At 33.6% G+C, this 13,663-nt stretch overlaps 1 protein-coding gene across 1 annotated transcript; it reads right to left on the bottom strand.

Annotated features, from left to right (window-relative positions):
• Positions 1 to 789: 789 nt before the first annotated feature.
• On the bottom strand, positions 790 to 6,554 carry LOC131842389 (large ribosomal subunit protein P2). Its single transcript, XM_059190924.1, has 5 exons — positions 6,458 to 6,554; positions 3,940 to 4,112; positions 2,995 to 3,087; positions 2,043 to 2,127; positions 790 to 879 (listed from the first exon to the last, which is right to left on the bottom strand). Exons 2-4 carry the CDS (start codon positions 4,109 to 4,111, stop codon positions 2,057 to 2,059), a joined length of 336 nt encoding a protein of 111 aa, XP_059046907.1. The 5' UTR covers position 4,112; positions 6,458 to 6,554; the 3' UTR covers positions 790 to 879; positions 2,043 to 2,056.
• Positions 6,555 to 13,663: the final 7,109 nt, after the last annotated feature.

The following is a 13,663-nucleotide window of genomic DNA, read 5'->3' as shown; positions in this document are numbered from 1 at the left end:
AAAGCTGAGTCATCAGGTAAACTCAAACTACCTTCTGCTGGCACATCTGATCAATGAATGCAATATGACTAAAAAAAGAAACTGATCGTAAAACTAAAGAAGAAAAGCTACATAAAACAAAACAATTACTAAATGAGAAAAAAGTGATATCTGATGAACGGAAAAAGCTACTAGAGAACGCATTACTACAAAGGATCAAAGAAGAAATGAAATAGTTGAATTTTTGGTTTAATTTAATGTATATTTGGTTTTTATATCTTGTTTATTAATGCTAAGATTTGAAACTGTTTTTGTCATACTTACTTTGTAAGTGAATATTTATTTATTGCTTGTTTATTCGTATAATTTTTAAATCTAACTGTATTAATAATTAGTAATAAAACTTTTGATACTATGAATAAATAAATTAGTAACTGAAAAATGTTTTTAATGCGAGACTTCAGTTCATTTTGAGTTCCATAATTTGGGACATTCAAACACCCGTACGTGTTGCTTTAGACTGTTTCATAAATACGGCCGTATGTACTTGTCTGTTATTTTATTCAATTTATTAGCATTTTCAACTAAAACTCACTTGATAATAATTATTATCACTTCAGTAGATATCAGGCAAACTATTAACTTAGAAAAATTCAATGTTTCAACTCTATTTTTTTTAAACAATGTAAAATATTCAACTCCTACTCAAAAGGTGTTTCATAATATGGCCCTTTACCTTACATGAATGATTTTAGATTTGATTTGAAGTTTATAATTTTTTTTTGGGAATTTTGTAAATGAAACAATAAGTAAAATTTTCCGCAAATATATTTCACAGAAACATAATTGCCGTCAGGTTACGCTTACACCAAACTGGAATAACCGCGCATGCCGCGTACACTGGGGACAAACAAACATACATTCACATTAATAATTATAAAAAAAAAAAATTTTTGATACCGATTTTATAATTAAAATTATTTAATTAGTATTTGATGTATCAAACATTTTCTCATCATAAAACTTGTTCTGACATTCGAATTCATATAAACTTAACCTACTTAGACACTTTTAAATAGTTATATATTTTTTTAATCTACCACTGATTCGTACAGCTAACTCATCACAAGAGCAAGCACGAAATTGACGTGATGTCATTTAAAAAAAATGTAACTTTACATTTTTAAGTTGAAATGTTTCTCACATTTCAACTTCAAAATGTTAAAGTACAAACTACCAAATAGCTCCGATTCGTTAATCAAAATATTAAATACACAACCAACTGGTTGAGTAACTAAATCTACATGGAATTTGAACAGCACAATAATATAAGAGGTAGAGGTAAAGTTTTTGAGTTCGGATGTTCCGATAATCTTTTTTTTATACCTCTAACCGATTCCCTATCCAATTCAAACGGGGATCGATATTACGACGGCCTGAGCCGAGGTTCGAACCCCTAGTGGTGCCCTCAGACTAAAGTCGTATCCGTCAGGCGGGAGTTGGCCTTCAGCCGCTCCATAAGTCCTTCCGCGGGTTTGGAGTGCCATCTGCACTCGCCCCCTATCGTCCGGTGAAGCTGTAAAGGCCAGCTGCGGCTAACAGCATTAGAGTAGTCAAAAAAAAAGACACAATTGAGGTGTGATATAGTGATGCAAATCAGCATGTTCGATAGTAGATTGTGCGAGTGTACGTTTTAACTAACGACACGTAGGTCACGCAGTAGCTCATATATATAGTTTATGTAATTAGTGTAAGCTAGAGTAATTCAAGATGTAACAGTTAATATACAAGTTACACCCTACTGTGTGTGTTTACTCTCACCACCGCTCCTGTTATCACAGAGGCTTATTATATTAAGTAGATGGCATCAAGCCTACGGCACATCTGACAGTAACTGGTTACCTTATCCTATGGATGCCTGAAAACCAGGTGTCAAGTGCGCGTTGCCAACCCTTAAGAAGCCTGAAAAACCCATTTTAGGGGTTCTTCATGAACAACCCCATGCTGTGGTCTTTAGAGAAATCAGGTCTGATAATAAAATATACAATGATAAAAGTGTTTACCTTTAAAAATGCATTTAATCGAAGAGACCGAAGCCCATGTCCTCATCTTCTGATTCAGACTCTTCCTTCTTGGTTTCCTTCTCTTCTGCAATAGGAAATGACGTAGCATGTTATTAAACAGACATTATACAGTTGAATAGAGAAGATGGTAGTAAGATAAATCAGATATGTTGTGAACACATCACTGACAGTCAGTCGAAAGATGGTGAATGTAAAAATCATCATTCCATAATACGTAAAACTACTAGAAATAAATTAAGTACCTAATAATATGTTTAATTGTTCATCTGAGGGAAATTGTTTATGACAATGAATTATTATTCAAAATTTTGGATACCTAATGAGGCCATAGGTAATGGTATATTGGACTTGTAGCTTTGTAACCTCACTAGATCTGTGCTTGCTCTTTTTCAAAGTTCACTACCTAGACCCATCTGGGACAAGAATTGAAGGATATTCTTAGGAGCAATGGTTTTTATCTCCTCAGGATAGAGTGTATACTTTCCAAAGGAGATATTACGTTCATGCATGAGTGGTTATAACACATATAGATGGCGTTTCCTCTTCAGTTTGACGACCTCAGGTCCGATGGTCGCGGGTTCGATTCCTCGCACGGCACAAACATTTGCATTCATGCGTATGATTGTTTGTATCGGTCTGGGTGTTTTCTACGTATAATATGTATTTATTTACAAAAAAAAATTATTTGTTTGTATCTGTCTGGGTATTTTCTATGTATAATATGTATGTATTTATGAAAACAAAATTATCTATGTACTAGTATCAGTGGTCTAGTACCCATAACACAAGCTTTAGCTAGCTTAACTTGGATCTAGATGGCGCTGTGTGAATTGTCCTGAGATTATTATATTATATTGTATAGTTTGGCAAAATCTATACATTTTTGTACAGGCTTAGGTTTGTACAGCCACCATTAGTTAGCATTTCATACCTTTCTTTTCCTCAGCAGCGGCGGCTGCAGGCGCGGCGCCAGCTGCTGCTGGTGCTCCACCACCCACAGGCATCGAAGACAGCTTCTCACGACCTGATACATGAGGAAAATGAGGGTTTAGTGTGATCTTAAAAGTAATGGCAAGTTTTTTTACATATGTACTGTCAGTTTAGGTGTTTATGCAGCAAGGTCATTCAGACGAAAGATGGTGTAATTTGATATATCATCATTGCATTATCTTAATAATATTATAAATGTTATGAACGCAAAAACTACTGAACGGATTTTGATGCAACTTTACAGTAATATAGCCTATGCATCAGAATAATTTAAAAGTTATATTTTATATTGGAATTTAATGCAGGTAAAACCATAGGCACAACTAGTGAAAAATAAAGTTTATGAATAATTACAGGTTTTAATATAAGGTTATTTTTAATCATAGTGAAGACACAACATTGATAGTTGTTAGTAGGGGATGGATGTTGTAGTGGTGTACTATTCTGACTTATAGCCACGAAGTCAGCCAGAGGTTTTAAGAGAGGTTTTAAACAATACAATGTTAGAAGAGGAAAGAGTCAGAGAGAGATCATCAGTAATGTGGACTATTCCCCATTGCTAGCAACGTATGGTACATTCAGGTTGACCTCCAAGCGGTTTATCTGGAAACTATTGTAATATATACCTGGTGAATTTCTCAGGATGAGTTAATTCACCTGAACTTTAGCTAGCTTAACTTGCGACAAGATGGCACTGTGTGAATTGTCTTGAGATTATTATTGTCTTCAACTGGTGCCCTGTCAGCGAAAACCATTAGCATAGGCAGGTGCACTATTCCATTATCATCAATTAAAATAAACAATTATTATGGTATGTTAGTTTTCTTCAATAAAAGACCATATTCCCTACCAGCCTACAGTAATCTCCACCAGTGGTGGTACATACCCTGCGCGATCAGCTCCTCCACACTCTTGCCATTGAGCTCGGCAATAACTTTCTTAAGTTTCTCCGCGTCGGCTTCAATGCCCACTGAGCTGAGGATCTTCTCCACGTCAGCGGCGACTGGGGCCGCCTTCCCACCCAGCACAGCCAGTAAATACGCGGCCACGTAACGCATTCTGAAAATATAAATAGAATAATTGTTAGCACACATTTTTTTTTTTTTTTTTTCTCTCTCTCTATCTGCGATCAGCCCTTCCGGCTATAATCAGATTTTTTGAAGTTATTGGCTTTTTGAGATGAGGCCCCTCCAGTAAGGTGCCATCTCATTTACTTTCTTTAGATGTTGGCAAGGCGAGCTCTTTTTAATCTAGATGGACAGTTATTTATATCCAGTAGTTTTGAAGCTAACTGGTTCTTATGGCCGGCTAATCTGTGTTTATATCTTCCACAGGCTTTCTGTATCTCTTCTTAGCACACATATTTAAAGAAAGAAAGAAAATTGCTTATTTGGTACACTCAAAATAATTTTTAAATTTTAATTTACATTTTATCGGTTTATATTAATTTTACAGTACCAAATAGATCTCCGCTCAGCATGTGTCGTGATGGGGTGCCACGACGATTGGTTTTCTGCGGATACCTTCATATTCACATACATAGACCTAGGCGAATAGCACAGAGTAAACATTTACGACTTAATACCATATATAAATAAGCATCAAACATAACTACACACTGAAACATAAAATAAACAAAGTTCTGGTGACACTGGTAGGATGACACCTTGCATTACCCTGCATTTGGAGTGCAGACACATCACGGCAGTTTTCTGAGTGAGTATTTTTTTTTATTTATTTTTAAAAATCTGCACATTTATAGATATTTATTCATTGATAGATAACAAAGGAGGCAGAAAAAAAGATGGGCAGATGACATAAAACCAGCAGAAATAGACTGGATGCCAACTGTCATGGATAGAGGGTTGGCAGAAGATGGAGGAATCTTTTACCTGCTTTTTTTATAAACAAAAAAAAATAATTCATTGACAGACTCAGTCATAGCAGTTTAGCACATTGCCTTACTTTCCGAGGGTCACCGGTTCGATTCTCTACTGATTGAAATACTTCTCACACCATTCAAATGGCACATTAACTCTTAAATAATATAAAGTATATTTAGTACTAGACAAAAATAAATAATTTAGTAGAATCTTTAACCAAATTCTTTGTACCCTGTATTATCGTCTTTCATATTCATGAACGGGTGCTGCTTGTAGGGACTGGTCTGCTTTAATCACTATGACTGATTTCCTGTTATTAATTGTTTAACCAGTTGATTATATATTCAATATTTTTTCTATTTGAGTATTAAATTGAATTAGTGCTAATTGGTGGTTTGTATTCACACACTTAAACTTAAAAATGTAAAGTACGCAAGTTTCTTGTTCATTCTCCTTGTGATGAGACAGCTTTCCGAATGAGCGGTAGATTAAAAAAATGGAATGACTATTCAAAAATGCTTCAATGTAAGTTTATTTGAATAAATAATTTTCTATTCTATTATTTTCTATTCTTTCAAACCAAAACCGTTTTAATGGCAACACATCTTTTGAAGTTGAAATAATTAAACAACTAAGTAATTAATAGCAGTAATATATACCATGACCTAGTAGTTTATAAGCCAGATCGATGCCAAAGATTGTGACTTCAAACTTGGTAGATACAAAACACTATATTTCTGACTATGATGAAAGTAACAACGATAACAAACCAAAATTTTACTAAGATACAAACATATTCCATCTGGTACAGCAGTCACAAAGGGATGTTCATTTGTTTTGTATTATATTTAAATACATATCAACACAAAAGCATAAGGTTGTTATGTATCTATATACTATAACCTATTTTTGTTTTAAATAAACAATTACTTATTAAAAATAAAGACTTACATATTCAAATATTACAAAATTGCAGCTAGTACAATAAGGTTTTGAATAATTATATGAAATATGGTTAACTTAGACAAAACTAGCAATGTGTTATATGAACAACATTACACACGAAAATATGTACATATTTATATAAATTTAAAGCTTATATATATTATACTTTGAATGCATGGAATTTATAAATTATGTTCAAATCATGATTTAAATTAGACTAAGACTAAGTAAAATCACTGCAAAGTTTATAATTAAAACGTTGTAAACTTGTTCAAAACAATGTGTTGACATTGAGGTTATGTACGACATTGGCGGTTTTGGGAGCTTAGTATTAAAAATTAAATGCTTGTACAGCAAATACACAACCATATGAACATATTTCAATGTTACATATATACAGATATCAATGAGTAAATATTACAAAGTGAATGGATATGTGTCCAAGTTGGACATACACATTTTATATCCAAGTTTATCTATTACTTTCTAATAACATTATTAAATTAAAATGCCAGTAATCAATGCAATGGTAATTGTATAATACAGTTAAAATAATATTTTTAAATAAAAACTTACTTTTAAGTCGTATTTGACACGAAACGTGTTATGCCGATACGTTCTTCAAGAACAAAGTCAAGAGAAAGAAGACATTTTTTTAAAACACGCTCAGTGTTGCCAATTTGGTTTTTATTTTCGGGTAAATTCATATATTTATTGCAGGAAGTAGCGGACATTTTTAGTAAGTATAATTTGTAAGAATAATATTTAGTGTTAAAAAAATAGTATTTATTTTTAATGCGTTTATTTATATATTTAGAAAACAGATGTAGATAGTCATGTTTATGTACACTTGCTAGATAATGGATAATAAATGTTACTTCTAATTCAAATTAAAAACGCAATAGTTTTCTAATTAAGTTAATACATAAAGTATTAGTCGAAAAATAAATAACCAAATCTAAAAGGCATGCAGCAGTAGAACATACATTTTCGTTTAATAATATCTCAATTTTTTCCATTTTCCTTACTGTTAGACCTCGAAAATCATGTCAATAAGTGTTTAAAAATTTGCTAATTTTAATAACATCTGTCATGTTCAGGCATTGTTTTTTGTATCGTATAAAAATATTGCCAAAATGGCAAAAATACGCTACATATGGCGCACAGAAGTTGACGTCTGCGTGCATCATAATGACATTGACTTCTAACATGGTTACGTCATAACAACACTGACGTGAAGGGTTGCCCGTACTTAAAATAATATCTATAAGTCGATTTTCACTAGGATTAAATCTAATTTATCTGCGAATAACATTTAAACCCGTATTATTTTTTTATAGATATGTTGAGAGTTTTAAATAGTTCGCCGAACAGAATTTTGTAATGAATAAAAAAATGTTTTTCTCATTATTCACAGCTTAAAACTAAAATTTATTGAATGTTCACAGTACAGGGTGGTATCTATTTTATCTAAAATGCGTGGGTCGGTCTACTGATGCGGTGTTTTTTTTTTTATTTTAAGTTTTAAAATATAAAATTAAAAAAAAAACACTTTATTTTTCTAATTTGTTTTTTTAATTATTAATAATAACTAATACACAATGCGAAGTAACTGCGCTGCTTGCTAAAAATAAATCACATAATTAGGTGCCCACTTTAGCAGGTTGTTTTATTAAAATATGATAATGATTGTTTTTTGAACTACAATCGAAGCAGTGATACTTATACTTATATCAGTGCTTATATTAACCTGCCCCGGCTTCGTACGTGTGTAACTGTACACGTATTATACATATAAACATTCCTCATGAATTACACTATTTGTTGCTAAAACCTGCATTAAAATCCGTTGCGTAGTTTAAAAGACCAAAAAGAGCATTCAGCAGAATCGACTTGATTTTATAGTATACTAGCTACTCGTCCCGGCTTCACACAGGTCACGGGTGAATCACACTATCATAAAAAAAACCGCTTCAAAATGCGTTGCGTAATTTTAAAAATTTAAGCGCACGGACGGACAGACAGCGACAGCGACTTTGTTTTATACTATGTAAAGATGATAAAGATACAATATATTTGATATTATTCATATTTGTTTTTTCATGACCGAAAAATGCTAATACACCGTCTTTTGCTCTCTGGCCGGAGATTCTATGTTTCTGTCGAAAACTATGACTCTACCAAGCAACCAATCGCCGGAGGCCTATAAGGTCCATAGGGGTCGGTTTATAAGTGCCTGCAAATTGAAATTGAAATTCAAAATATCTTTATTCATGTAGGTTTATTACAGACTCTTATGATATGTCAAATCTACCGTCAGTTCGGAATGTTTTCGAGATGAGAAGAACTGACAAGAAACTCAGCTCGTATTCTTTTCAAATAAATGTTGTACATGTTTACAATAATACACAGTCATTTAAATTCAAATTTGAGAGAATAGTATGACCACCAGCCACCAGTGATGGCTGGCTCATCAGTCATACTCGTCAACGAGTGTTGCTTGTAGGGACTGGTCTGTTCTTATCACTACGACTGATTTAATCTTATCGTATATTTATATTTGACCCAAATAAATTAGTGCTGGTTGGTAGTTTGTATTCACACGTTTCGACTTATAAATCTAAACTTACAAGGATTACTTAAAAGAGCAACACACAAGTTTCCTGCTCGTTTTTCTTGTGATGAGTCAGCTTTCCGAACGAGTGGTAGATAAAAAACAAGTTGTAATGACTATTTAAGAGTGCTTAAATTAAGTTTATTTGAATAAATGATTTTCTATTCTATTTTATTCTATTCTATTACCAGCAATAGTGTGACCCGCGGATGAATGAAAAATTATGAACTGGATTATAGAAGTTTCACTACAAATAGTGAAAAAGTAGTCAGTTTTTCAACCGTGAACTGCACCCGTATCCATTAAGTTAAAGCATATTCCATATAACTTGAGGGAAATACTTAGTTTAATCCTCAGAAGAATCGCTCCCAGTGACGTACTTAGGTAACCAAGGGCCCTGGGGCAAATAAAAAATGGGGCATTTTTACAGTTTATTACATTACAATTTTATTAAAACGCACATATCGCTATCCGTCAAATCGACAACACTACCAACCCACAAAAAGAATTTACGGGAATTCCGAAGGTATAACTTTCGAATTGCCAAGCCATAAAGAAGAAATAAAAAAAGAAAAAAAAACTTTCTAATTTCTTTCAAATGGTTGCTATAATATCACTTGTTCAAATATGAAGAAGTTTAAACGTAGACTAGGCTGTACGGTCTAAGGATCTTTGCCTGTTCCATCACTGAAAAGGAGATGGACGAATATGGGGAAAAAAAAAATAAAGTCGGGTTGTAACATGTCATATTTATTTTGAAAATGGGAAAAATTTTGAAAAGTTCAGCTCAATCGAGATTTTCTGGTAAGGATTCAAGGGCTCCGGGACATTACCCCGCCGAACCCCTAGGTAGCTACGGCACTGATCGCTCCCCACAAATTAGAGTGGTGAGTTAGGAAGTACGCCCTTCTGGTAAGGATTCAAGGGCCCCCTAAGCATGAGGGCCCCGGGACATTACTCCGCCGAATCCCTAGGTAGCTACGGCACTGATCGCTTCCCACAAATTAGAGTGGTAAGTTAGGAAGTACGCCCCACCGTTCACGCTGGCTTAGATTTCAGTGCATTCCAAACTTACAGCATTATGCTAATGAGCATGTTTTAAGATTTGATATGTTCGTGCATATTTTATGAGAGCCGGGGGCCGATTCTAATGTCTTTCTATAATTGTAACTCGCAATTTCACTGTTATTTAAACCAGCATGAAAATAATATTCTAGAGTACATACTACACAACCAGTATTGGTTGTACTTATAAACTGGTTAACAGTAATAGTTTTTAAAGTATGTACCTAAGTACCTTTTCATTTAATAATTAATAGCCTATATCTGCCATCGTGATATGATGTATATAAATTTATTCTTTTTTTTTTTTATAAGCTTGGACATTCACGCAACGCCATCTAATCCCAAGCTGAGCAAAGCTTATGTTACGGGTACTAGACAACTTATATATATACATAGATAATAATAATATACATAGATATAAATACTTAAAAGTCTGATTTTACGAAACTATAAACCAACAGGTTGTCACCGTAAACAAACAACCAGAATAGAATGTAATAGAACATCATTTATTCAAATAAACTTAATTTAAGCACTTTTGAATAGTCATAACATTTTTTTTAATCTACCGCTCATTCGGAAAGCTGTTTCATCACAAGAAGAACGAGCAAGAAACTTGCGTGTTGCTCTTTTAAATAATTTATTCTTACTTACAATTTAAGTTTAAGTGTGTGAATACAACCCACCGATTAGCACCAATTCAATGAAATAATAAAATAGAAAAAACATTCAATACACAACAACTGGTTAAACAGTTAATAAGAGAAAATAAGTCTTAGTGATTAGAAGGTTTAACCAAACGAACAAAGAAACCGACAGATTACTTAACAAAAAAAAAAAGGCCAATCACCATATGTATGTAATTTATAATAATATGTAAATGTAAAAAATACCATCTTGATCATCTGGATGAATGGCGGTCCTCCACAGTGCGGTTTTCTAGAAACTTTTTGCCTCGCACAACCACATTATGGAATCACCTTCCAGCAATGTTATTTCCGAACCGATACGATATTGAAACCTTCAAGAAAAGACATTATTCTTTTTAAAAGGCCGACAACGTACTTGCAATTCCCCTGGTGTTGCGGGTGCTCATGGGCGGCGGTAATCACTTACCATCAGGTGAAACGCATGCTCATTTGTCCCCTGTGTTATAAAAAAAAATATTATCTTATCTGTGGCAATAGTACTTAGACTGTGGAATTCTCACGAAACTACAGCATGGGGTTTTTCAAGATAATATAAGGTTTATTAAAGGTCAGCAACGCGCACTTAACACCCCTGGTCTCAGGCGTCCATAGGCTACGATAACCATTTACCATCAGATGGGCCGTATGCTTGTTTGCCACCGTAGTATCATTACATAGAATAAAACAAAGTCGCTGTCGCTGTCTGTCCGTCCCTATGTATGCTTAAATCTTTAAATTTAAAACTAGGTAACGGATTTTGAAGCGTTTTTTTTTAATAGATATAGTGATTCTAGAGGAAGGTTTATATATATAATACACGTATATCCGTGCGAAGCCGAGCCGAGTAGCTAGTGTAGTATAAAAGAAAGTAAGGGCGAGACAAACCAAAAGGTTGTTGCCATAAACAAAACGGCAGATTACTTAACAAAATCGTCCAATTACCAGTATGCAAAAGTAAGAAAGAAAGTCTATCAATCTGAAAGGAATCATAATAAAAAAATCTCTGACGCAGAGAAAGATTTAAAAATATTAATTGCGCAGATATTAAACTAACGAAACAAATAAATCATACCGAAAATTTTATGGTCGGTACAGATAAAAACTTCACTGTATCCAGATAAATTATTTCGCAGATAACGGTCAGTTATTAATGCAATGTAATTAGTCTGAACAGAGGAGCGTACAGCAATCTGAATGTAACAAAAAAAATTACAAATGTTGCTGTCAAAATGTTTTTAACTTCATAAATAATAATGATAATATTTATTTCCACAAAAAAGAAACATTGTATAAACTATATAAAAGTAAATATTTTTAAAGGTTAGTCAGTTAAAAATCATTACCTGTCGTGCTAGTTAGAGATGAAGCGGACTCTATAAATAGAAATTAACAGACGTGGTAACGGCTAAACTTGTCTATTTTAGCTATTTCCATAGCATTATGTCGTATGGTATTTTGTTATGGGGCAAAGCAGCTGATATAAATACAATATTTACTTTACAAAAGAGGGCCATTCGCTCCATTTATGGTATGGGTTCCAGGGAGTCATTGCGAGAGTGTTTTAAGGAATCAAATATCCTCACCGTTGCTTCTCAATACATTTATGAAAATATCATCTATGCCAGAAGGAATATAGACAGTTTCAAAAGAGTTAGTGATTGCACTAATAAAAGCTTACGTAACAATAACAAACTGATTTTACCTAAATGTCGTTTGGATAAAGTTAGTAATTCGTTTTATGGCAATTGCGTAAGGTTTTACAATAAAATACCAGAGTCTGTTATAAATCTGCCAGAAAAAAGATTTAAATGTCAAATAAAACAGTTCCTTTGCAAAAAAGCTTACTATAAAATTGAAGAATTCGTTAACGATAATAATGTTTTTATAGAAAAACTTTAAATCTATAGCACTGACAATATTATCTGATTACATTAATAATGAGTGCGTAGCGACTTCTATGTTGATTATCGCATGCCTCTTACTTGTTATACTGTAATTATTTAAATAAAAAAAACGTCTATTAAGAAGGGCAACACACAAGTTTCTTGCTCATTGTTCTTGTGATGAATCTGCATTCCGAATGAGTGGTAGAATCAAAATATGACTATTCAAAAGTGCTTGTAATGAGTTTATTTGAATAAAGATTATTTCTATTTCTATTTCTATTTCAAAGAAAACGTGTCAGAGATTAATTACGGTAAAAGTCAGTTTGGTGCACGGTTGAGAAGAATCGATCACCAACAGCAAATGTTGCTGGCAGCTGGTCTACCATTCTTTTTATAAACATTGTATTTTGTCTGTTGTTATTTCTTGTTTTTTTCTTAGATTTGACATATTGTTAGATAGATGGAAAGCAATAAAGTAAGAAATTTAAATTAATGTCAAAATATATATAAAAAGTCTGAAATCTTTCCAGACATTATTATCTACATACACTAGTAGCGGTACTTCACTGCGGAGCAGAGACTCCTCTTATATAAGTCTCAAGTTCGGCCGCACATGGAGTACTGCTCTCATCTTTGGGCAGGAGCACCTGGATACCAGCTTACTCGGTTCAGAAACGTGCTATGAGAATTGTCGATGATCCCAATCTCTCTAGTGGTATCGAACTACTTAGTTTGAGATGAGACTTCGCTTCGCTTTGTATGTTCTACCGATTATACAACGGACTGTGTTCTGATGAATTGTTCGACATGATACCGACGGTTACCTTTTACCATCGCACTGCTCGCCGTCGACAGGGATTTCATTCTCACACGCTGGAACCTAAGTGGTCTCGAACAACGCGGTTTCAGAGGAGCTTCCTCCCGCGTACACTTAGGTTGTGGAATGAACTTCCTGCCGAGGTTTTCTCACGAGACTACAGCATGGGGTTCTTCAAGAAGGGTATATTAAGGTTTCTTAAGGGTCGGCAACGCGCACGTGACACTCCTGGTGTTTCAGGCGTCAATAGTCTACGGTAATCATTTACCATCAGATGGGCCGTTTGCCTGTTTGCCACCACAGTAGTATAAAAAAAACATACACCACTTAATCTACAGTGTAACAGCAATATAAACAATAAACAAGAGATTGGAGATTAACAATAATAAAAGTTATACAATGCCTATATTCGTTAAACGATTTTTAAATTTTATATTGCATAGAGGTTTGGTAAGCATATCTGCCCACATTTTTTCTGTTGGAGCAAACTGTATATTGATTATCTCTTCCACTATCTTTTCTCGGATAAAATGAATTCTAAATATGCTGTGCAATAAATTTGACAGCCCAATACTTTGTTTTTGGATCCAAATTGTTACTTAAATGATAATATGTATATTTATATATATTAACATAGGCTAAGTACAATTATTGTTACTAACAAATTGGATCTTTGTTATTTGAATAAATAAATTTAAATAAAATATGCTT

The sequence above is a fragment of the Achroia grisella genome, unplaced genomic scaffold (assembly GCF_030625045.1).
Source record: "Achroia grisella isolate CSIRO2021 unplaced genomic scaffold, CSIRO_AGI_Agris_v1 utg2172, whole genome shotgun sequence".
NCBI classification, from domain to species: Eukaryota; Metazoa; Arthropoda; class Insecta; order Lepidoptera; family Pyralidae; genus Achroia; species Achroia grisella.
The sequence above is the reverse complement of the archived record's forward strand: the minus strand, read 5'-3'. Positions and strand labels throughout refer to the sequence as shown.